General features: G+C 43.8%; 1 protein-coding gene across 1 annotated transcript; it reads right to left on the minus strand.

The window, feature by feature from the left end:
• Positions 1 to 2522: 2522 nt before the first annotated feature.
• LOC134510764 (glioma pathogenesis-related protein 1-like) lies at positions 2523 to 9238 on the minus strand. Its single transcript, XM_063324003.1, has 6 exons — positions 8962 to 9238; positions 6524 to 6769; positions 5993 to 6105; positions 5120 to 5202; positions 3212 to 3238; positions 2523 to 3124 (listed from the first exon to the last, which is right to left on the minus strand). Exons 1-6 carry the CDS (start codon positions 9139 to 9141, stop codon positions 2898 to 2900), a joined length of 876 nt encoding a protein of 291 aa, XP_063180073.1. The 5' UTR covers positions 9142 to 9238; the 3' UTR covers positions 2523 to 2897.
• Between the last annotated feature and the right edge of the window lie 983 nt (positions 9239 to 10221).

A 10221-nucleotide genomic window follows, 5' to 3' on the forward strand; every position in this document is an offset into this window, starting at 1 on the left:
ATCCTCCTTAAACCCACCCTTTAGATACTTGTAAACATTAATAAGGTCTCCCCTCAGCCTTCTCTTCTCCAGGCTAAAGAGTGCCAGCTCTCTCGGCCTTTCCTCATAAGGGAGGTGCTCCAATCCCTCAGCCATCTTTGTTGCCCTACGCTGGACTCTCTCCAGTAGTTCCCTGTCTCTCTTGAACTGGGGAGCCCAGAACTGGACACAGTACTCCAGTTGTGGCCTCACCAGTGCAGAGTAGAGGGGGAGAATGACCTCCCTTGACCTGCTGGCCACACTCTTCCCTATGCAGCCCAGAATTCCATTGGCCTTCTTGGTGACAAGGGCACATTGCTTGCTCATGGGTAATTTACTGTCTACCAGGACCCCCAGATCCTTTTCTTCAGAGCTGCTTTCCAGCAGGTCCACCCCTAACCTATACTGGTGCCTGACATTCTTCCTCCCCAGGTGCAGGACCCTACACTTGTCCTTGTTGAACCTCATTAGGTTCTTCTCTGCCCAGCTCTCCAGGCTGTCTAGGTTACGCTGGATGGCAGCACGGCCCTCTGGGGTGTCAGCCACCCCACCCAGTTTGGTATCATCAGCCAACTTGCTGAGGATACACTCTGCTGCAGTTATGGATGGGTTTCTCCTGTGATCACACCCTTGTGCTATGTGTTGCTATCAATTTCTCCTCCCAACCTTTAGCAATCTGTAATTCCTTCCCTGCAACCCAAGCTCCCAGCAGAATCGGGTGCTGTGAAGGTTGGCGCTGTCTCATGCCGGGTGCCCAGCACCCGCACTGGGTTTCACAGCCAGGAGCTGGGAGCTGATGTCCCACGCATGTTGCTTCGAGTGCCCAACACTCCCTGCTCAGAGTCACCACCATCAGCGCCCTCTTCCACATACTGCCCTTAACTACCACTTTTCCATCAAGCTCAGGCCCTTTCCCACAGTCCCAACCTGGACCTCTCCGTGGGAATGAGGTTGGGTTTCTTCCCACTCCAGGTTCTGTTTTAGGAATCTGCATCCTTTGAACACCTGGGTGCAGGTCCCACTTACCACTTCTGCGCATGCAGTCCTGTAGGTGCTGGAGCTGGTGGCAAGGCCACATTCAGGTTGGTGGTCTGGGGTCACACTGTGAGCCTGCAACAGCAGCCCCACCAGCACACGTTAGGTCCTGTGGGTCGCACACCTCCAGCTATTCATGGGGAGACTGCTTACAGGTGAAATGGCCCTCTGAGGGAATTGTGGATGAGAAACACTGTGCTCACAACTCCTGCACGGACCCCTTTTTAGAGCAGAATAATGTGGTGGGTTGGCCCCTGCCAGCAGCTGCTCATTCACTGCCCCTTCCCCAGCAGGACGGAGGGAGGAAACAGGAAGAAGAAAAGTGGGAAAACTCATGGGTCAGGATAACGGCAGCTTAATATGTGTGGAAAGGATGAAGGGAGGTGGGGAAACAAACAAAACCCCCATGTGATGCAAAGGCAATCACTCACCACCCCCAATGGCAGACTGGTGCCCAGACAGTTTCTGAGCAATGGCCACCCTGGAAGCCAGCCCCCACCTTTCTTACTTCCACCCCATTTATGTTTTGCTGAACATGATGTTATATGTTACAGAACATCCCTGTGGTCAATTCAGGACAGCTGTCCTACCTGTGCCCCATTCCCAACCACTTGCCCCCAGCCTACTTCCTGTTGCTAGATATGAAAGATGGCAGCAGACAGGAACTGACAATTGGGAAATTAAATATGTATCTTCTTACATGGTGCCATTTTGCAGCATATGACAAGAGCCCAAACATTCGGGGCTCATTTTTATTCTGTGGGAGGTCATGCTCCTTCAGAGCTGCAATATGGCTTAAAATTTGAGTCACTGTGTTCTCAAAACATTAAGATTAAGGAGGAGAAACAGCTTTAAATATTGATAGCACAGTTATGCATTGCTAATATCAGCCAGTACCTCTTAGCTTGAAAGATGGGTTTGTTTCCCTTACTAACAAATGTATATAGGAACAATAGGGGTTGAGGGCTAAATGTCTCTAAAAACAAACTAAATCCATCAACAGTTTGGGCTTTTTTAATGAGGCTGAGATCTTCCATTTCCAAACCAGAATCTCTCCAGGGGCCTTTTCATCTTCCCTCTCCTGTTTTTCCTCCCTGCTTCTCCTCCCGCCCCCAACCTTTCTCTCCCTGCACGCTCAGGATGGCCACCAGCTACTCTAAATTTCAGATTTTGTCACCATCTCACATTCTAAAATTAAGCTCTCCCCACTGACACTCCATCTTAATCCTTGCTCTATCAGCTTTCCCTGGCATTCTTCCCGTTATGGAGGACAAAGCTTAACTCTGAGAGGAGAAGAACAGAATCGTGCGACTGACAATAGAGTAACTTTAATGGACTGACAACAGAATAACTTTAATGGAGACAGATACATGTAGGCTAAATAGAGTAAAGGATAAGCTTTACTTTCTGTTCTTAAAAATAAAACATACAGTTAAATCTCCACTACCTAGGGAAAGCGATGTCTCAGATAATTGGAGGTTAATGGAGATGAGTTATTGCTTCTTTTGGATCCGCTATGCCACTTCAGACATGTCTTTGTGATGCTCCAGGTTTCCAGGAGGCTTGTTGGCATGTATAGTAATATATAGTCTACGTGGTCCCTCTAGCAAGCTACTCCTGAGCCAGAGCTAAGAGGCTTGTGCAGACGCAGAAGCGTGTTGCAGCTACTGCCAATAAATTACACTAACTCTTTGCACAGCCACTTTTATCTTGCCTGGAGTGAAGAATCAGCCCTTTCTATGCTGGATAAACATCACAAGGATAACGGAGAGATGACTGAGTGTTTTTGCAAATGTGTGCAATTCTCTGCGAGTAATACAGCAGTAGGATCACTTAATTGATCATTACTCATAAAAAAATCTATGTGGAAACCGCTGTTGCACTAAAAGAACAGCACCAGCACTCAGTACCAAAAAGAGTGGCCTTAAAATTGAAACACTAACACAGTACTGGTCACAAGAGGGACGCGGATGCTCAGCAGGTGGGATGTGCGGCGGCATGGGAGGCCTGGGAGGACGGGGCCGTGGTGGCTGGGGCTGTGCATCCCAGTCTGGATACCAGTAGGTATAATCTAAAAAGGAGTGAAGAAACATGTTTCAAGAGCCACTAAACTTAGTCATACTTACAGGAAAGCAATTAAAAACAATTTGATACGTACTTATCAGCTTCTCACGTTCTGTATTTTCTGTAGAGAGATCAGGAAAGGAAGTAAATGTGAGTATCATTCAGTGGTGGTTCTCAATTTAAAAAGGAAACCCGTTGTTGCTGCCTGGCTGATTGCACAGCAAAACATCCTGCAAGGGGGAATTAGGCCAAGAAGACTCGGTTCCTGGCTGACATGGGGCTTAAAATTTGTATTGAATTGAAAGAGAAGCAGAAAAGAAGCAGATGCATTAGGAAGAATTTGTTTCATGGGGAGGAGGGAACAGCAAATAAAAACAAAACTTGGAATTTATTAAAAACTGATACACACAAAGAATTTAAATAGTTACAGAGAGACAAACCTAACTACTAAATTTATCACAGAAATAGAATCATAGAATGGTTCGGGTTGGAAGGGACCTTATCCAGTTCCAACCCCCTGCCATGGGCAGGGACACCTCCCACTAGACCAGGCTGCTCAAAGCCCCATCCAGCCTGGCCTTGAACACCTCCAGGGATGGGGCATCCACAGCTTCCCTGGGCAGCCTGTTCTAGTGTCTCATCACCCTCACAGTAAAGAATTTCTTCCTAATATCTAATCTAAATCTCCCCTCTTTCAGTTTAAAACCGTTACCCCTCGTCCTATCATTACACCCCCTGATAAAAAGTCTCTCCCCTGCTTTCCTGTAAGGCCCCCTTTAGGTACTGGAAGGCTGTTATAAGGTCTCCTTGGAGCCTTCTCTTCTCCAGGCTGAACAGTCCCAACTCTCTCAGCCTGTCCTCATAGCATAGGTGTTCCAGCCCTCTGATCATCTTTGTGGCCCTCCGCTGGATCCGTTCCAACAGGTCCATGTCCTTCTCATGCTGGACACAGTACTCCAGGTGGGGTCTCACCAGAGTGGAGTAGAGGGGCAGAATCACCGCCCTCGACCTGCTGGCCACGTTTCTTTTGACGTAGCCCAGGATGCGGTTGGCTTTCTGGGCTGCAAGCGCACATTGCCGGCTCATGTTGAGCTTCTCAACACCTTTACTAAGGGCTTTGATGCATTTGCAGGATTGCTTACGTGCATCCTACTGGAATTGTGGATTTGCCTTATAGGAGAATATGGTAAAATGAGTTGTAGGATCTAGCAGTTAATTTTTAAAAGCTCTTTTCCTCCCCTCCCTCCCCCTAGTCTTTGAGATGTTTCTAGTTTTCCTGTGATGCATCAGTCTGAGACTTCAAGATGAGTCAGCCAGGATATCGCAGAAGGAAATAAGGATACCAAACACTCAATTATTTCTACAGCTGAAGCTTTCTAAAGCCTGGCTAGTAGAGACGATCCCCATTAAACGTCTGTATAAAATTAATATTTAAGACTTTGTTGTTTATTTAAAACACTATTTGTGACTACTGTAGGACTAGGTGTAATGACATAAAGGCACATAGCTGCAAACTGCTGTGGAAAAACAAGCTCTTACTGCTGTATTTCAGCAAATTTCTGCAGTTAGAAATAAGTGTGCTTTTCAGTATAGTCTCATTACTGATTGACAACTATAGTTTCCTGGAAAATGTGATAGGACATACTAAAAAAGCAGGAAAGCAGAAGTTAAATATACTACTTCTGCTAGGGAAAAAAGAACCAGACATATTGCTGGGACTAAAGTTTTATATTTGAATTCCTGATCAGATAAAAGGTGGAAAGTGGTCTAACTGATACTTCTCTTCACCAGAAACTCTGGCTTCTATCTCTGAGAGCCTTCAACAGTAAACTATTTCAATTAATTCCTTCTTAGACTATTCTTACCAGGGTTTGGTACTGTTGCTGTACAGTGGGCTACACATCCTCTATGTAATGCAAACTGACTCACTGTTACATTTCCACTGAGAATTATGCCACTGTTATTTCTATGCAATTTTCTTAGCTGATCGCATTGGTCTTACCACAGAGCTTGTCTACACACTTCTCATTACTGCATCCACTGCATGGTCGTCCTGCTTTATACGGTTTTCTTGGGTAGTTCCCCCTGCAAAGCAGAACAGTATTTTGTTAGCTCAGTCATTTGGAAAGTAATTTGAATACACGGTTTCATCACATTTTTAGAATAATTTATCATGCAAAGTTATTGGGGAGGGAGAGAATCCCTTTATCCAAAACCTGATCATTGAGAGTGTTTGAAACTCCTTTTAGATCAGATTAAAGCTCTCACTGGCACGGGGAGCAGCTACCATTTGACTCTCTCCATTTGAATGGACTCTCTCCATTTGAAATTAATAAGACTTCTTAAGCAATACTGTATTATTCAGTGTAAGCATACAAGAATCTGCCTCTAGTCTCTCATCTGCATTTAAAAAAAAATCTGTAAAAGGTAAGTCCACAAATTACAAGGTATGAGATAAACTCGAGGACTGTCTTCCTTTTATTTCTTCAATTAAAACGTCTTGTTTGAAGTTTGGGTGGGGCCATAGACAGATGTAATCTTTCTCAAACAGAAAGCTTTCACCTTCCCTACTTTTTCTGCAGAGACAGAAGTCAAATAATCTTTTTATGCCACCATCTTGCTTAAGGTGATTGCTTTCAGCTATGATCTGCTTGCCTGCTTTTTTACAAAGAGATTTTCTGCAGCTCTGACTATGTTCAGCAGCTTCTGCTCTCAATGGCCAGGGGAAGCTTCCCTCAGACTGGTGACATGTGGACATAGCTTCTATTGAAACTTGTTACAACTGCTCTCATCATTGTTAGTATCTGATACGAGGTCAGTTACAGGATATTTAAAAATTAAAACCCCTAAACCCCAAATACCCTAATTAACTTACGCTGGCCCATAATCGCAAACAAAATGTGCTGCTCGGAGGAGCCCTGGAAAATATTCAACTGTATTGCAGAAGTGAACTGCGCAGCCGACTTTGTAACTCTCTGCCCAGACGACCTGAAGGGTGAAGGGAAATTTGTAATGCACCTGTTCAAAGACTGAAAAAGCAACGGCATTAAGGGAGGAAAGAGAAGGGAAGGCTCTTGTGGGAGTTTAAAACAGCCAACACAGGAGCAACATCGATAACCCAAAGCACCGCTTAGACAAACGACTGTTTGATAATGTTTTTGCATTTATTATCTGTCTCTCCTGGAAACATGAAATTGTCAGGGGATAATTCCTTTCCAGCATTACTGAAAATAGGACTTGGGACATCCTTGGGGCTCGGAATAGTTATTTCCAATCTCACGCAGCAATAAACCATGGGGTGAAAACCCCTGCTGCAATTCCTGTTCCAAAGCAGTCTGTTTCAAGCCTGTACTTGGATTTTCCTTGAAACCATTAGATTATAAACCACTGGGCATGTTAGACTCACCTGAGTGTAGTGACCACACATGCCAGTACATCTATTGGTGTTGAAATCATAGCTGCTGACTTCATCAAACCAGTCACTGAGAGCTGCATCCACGGAGAAGATAGCGGCTGTGCCAGTCCAGATGTTTTCTCCAACAGGAGTAAAGGTGGGGTGCACCTTCCTCGGCATTTTAAGGTAGATGTTGTGCTTAAACTTGCACTTCTTTGCCCACGCTTTGGCAGTCTTAGCTAAAGCAGCATCCCAGGACTGTAGAAAAGGAAGAAAACATAATATAACCTGCAGTGCAGTGACTTAGCTGAATACAAACATTTTAAAACAAAAACTTGTAAGGATTCTTTTCCCCTTTCCTGCTTCCCATCCCTGCATTCGTTTCTTTCTCGGATTTGACATTTCTACTCTGACAGCAAATATTTTTCTTCTTTCTCCCTTAGATATTGCAGGACATGTAGTATCTATCCACTGTCCTGTGGTATCTAACTTCTTAAAATATTTAGAGCCGGACTGCGGTCTTTAAGCTGCCTGGCCTGAGAGGAGGCAACTGGGTGAAACCCCCAGCCTTAGAGGGGCTTGGGGGACTTTATGCCTAGGAGCTGTTGGCTGTCCAAATTTACACTTTGCAATTATCTCTAGACCAGACAGGAATTCTGTTCTGCTGGCCACGCTGGAGAAGAGGAGAAGAGTCACAGTTGTTCCCTTACCCAGCCCCTTCTGCCTCTTTGCTCTTCTCCCTCCTCAGCGTGTGGCCCAAGCAGATAAAAGGCTCGCTCATCTCTGCTGGGCTGAGGAGGAACTATTCCCATCCCATGTGGCACAAATGATAATTTGAGAAACCGGCCTGCAAGACTCGTAGAAGGATTTTACGCCACTGAATAACCAGGCAATAAAATGGCAGGTAAAATTCCATACAGAGAAATGTAAGTTAAAAGAGATGTGTTAAAAAAAATAAACCCAACAATTTTGACTTTGTGTTCATAATGACAGGTTTGGAGCTGGCTATTACCACTTGTAAATCCATGCTTAGAAGTACTCTAAAAAGCAAATAATGTGTTAGAAATTCCTTGAGAAGGAACGGAGAATATAATTACACCACTGTAGAAGTCCTGTTAAATGCTGTGTGCAGCACCTCACCTTAAGAAGGGGACACTAGAACTGGAAAGGGCAGAAAGAACATGGAGGAGGATGATCATCCTCAAGCATGGAGGGCTTTCATAAAGCAACAGAGAACGATCTGCAGCTTTGGTCAGAAACAGCTGGACGTCTTGTGTGAAGGAAGTAAATAAATAACAATTACTTGCTCCTTCCAATACAAAGACCAGAGATTATGAAACAAAGGTAGGAATTAACATGTCCAAATCAAATGCAAGGAGGTATCTTCACACAACTTGTGGTTAGGCTGTGAAGCTCTTTGCTACATGATGCTAGTGATGACAAAAACTTGCATGAGCTCACGGCTGAAAAAAAAATCATAGAGCTTTTAAATACAATGCAACACCTTTGATTCAAGAGGTTTCTGTATATTTGTCCTACTCTTATTCCAGGTTTGCTGGATCTTTGGCCTCAGCAGCTGAGTTTGCTCTTGTGTGCTAGCATGTTAAATTAAACACTGCTTTTTTAAAATGGCAAGAAATTAAAATCAAAATTAGTGCGAATTTTACCCCTTTACAGTGAACTTCCTTTCATAGAAATGATTCATATTGTAGCTGCGGTTATTCATTTAACTTCCATTCCAGCCACGCCACACTGCTGGAGGACTCAGAGTACTGACATCAACTGACTGGGGTTACCTCCCTCAGCTGTCTCTCTACCTTTTTCCTCACGTATTCCACCAAGCAAGCCAAGACCTATCCATGGCCTGTTATGATACCCACTATATTTATATGAAGCTCTGCTTTCCAGCCCAGGTATTAGTATCCCTGCTCCCCAAACCCTGCTACAGCAAAGGAAGATCAGGTATCTAAATGGATGTCCTGGCAAATCCCCCTTTCTTCAACACATGTTCTAGACTGGAAGAAATAAGGAGAGATGATAGATTTTCAACAAATCCTGTTGTGCAGAATGCCTTTTCAGGAGCTTTTTAATACCAAGCAGCTTCCCCATATGAAACCGCACTAACATAAAACAGATTACTATCTTTCTTACGAAGAGTTAAATGAAATGCTGAGAACTGAACACTATTTTTTGCAATATGGCCCTCTGTTCTGGCTGAAGTTTAGAGTTGTAGTCCATCCCTAAACAAGGCTTTCCCTTCAAATTATTAAAACTGAAGAATACTGTGAAAATTAATATATTTTCTATTTCATACAAAGAACTAACATATATAGTACAAAAATCACTGGCAGAATGGAAAAGAAAATCACAAGGAAAATGAAGAATAAGACAGGCTAAATCAGCAGCACAATCTATATTAATTTTCAAATAGATCACAAATGTGTCCTTACCATGCGAAACATATTGCTGGCTGGTGGATTCACTTTGGATCGAAACTTGTTGTGAGTTCTCAAACAGTCTTCAATGAACTTTGGATCTTCTATGTCAGGCAAGGGATATTGTGGATAAGCATGACCACAAGTGAAGAGATCCAGCAAGAACAATGCAGCAAAGAAAAACGTGATTTTCATAATTCTTCAATGATTTCAGTATTTTTCTTTTAAGTTTTTACAAGAGAAGTCTCTTAGGTGGAGATAATACTGGCAAACAGTTTCTTCAGAAGTTGTTCTCCGGGTGTGGAAGCACTTGACAGTGTCAAAGTAACAGGAAGTGAAATTGCTTCATAAGGTGTAGCTCTATCTGACATCAGAGCTGCCGACAAAGGGTGAAGTGGGGAACAGGCATCTGCCACGCACGTTGGCAAGGAGCAACACACCAGGAATACTTCTGCCTTTTCCTTGAGTGTGCTCCATCCTGGTTGACTGCCAAACCATTCTGTGACTGTAGGTCTTATCTGAAGAGACGCTGCAGAACAGCTTTCCCAAAACCTGCATCAGCCATAAAAACCACAGCTTTGACAAAATACAAATCTGCTGTTCAGCTGATCTTCCTACAGTATAGCTTAGTCATAGCAGCTCGGTTACAATCATTTTGCAGGACCTTGCTTCTATTTCAGAATTACTCTAGGAATAAACAGAATTAGGGAAACGGCACATATTGAAAACTGACCTCAACACAAGAAAAAAACAAGTTCCTGAACAGCACCTTGCTGCAGAACAGACCTTCTGACCTGATTTGGTGTATAACAAAAGTCCAGTCTGGAAATCCCAAGCCTGAGTATGTGTTAATTCTCTCCTTCCTTAGCCATTTGCCACTATCTGATAGCCCGAAATCACTGGAGGAACTTCCTGTGCTCCTGGAAGGAGAGCGGCAACACAATTAGCACTCCTGGTGCAACATTCCAAGTCTGATCACTTCTTGGGGAGGGGAGATTGGGTTGGGATTTGTATTGTCTCACCAACTCTTCTACAAGCTGCTTGGATTTTTTCCAAACCTAAACCAAATTGTATAACCATCCAAGAGCATTAAGAACAACCGTACAGTTTTAAGAGCTAAGGTCTTGTAACTCAGATTTAGGTAGGTTTACAGAGAAAATATGTTGTAGATTTAAAACAACATCCATGGGTCTGATTCCCTGCTTAGTTTTGCAGGTCAGGCCTTATCCTGCTAGACACTCATGGAAATGATCATTCTGGTGTTGCCTTCTCTCT

The sequence above is a fragment of the Chroicocephalus ridibundus genome, chromosome 1 (genome assembly GCF_963924245.1).
Source record: "Chroicocephalus ridibundus chromosome 1, bChrRid1.1, whole genome shotgun sequence".
Classification (NCBI taxonomy): Eukaryota; Metazoa; Chordata; class Aves; order Charadriiformes; family Laridae; genus Chroicocephalus; species Chroicocephalus ridibundus.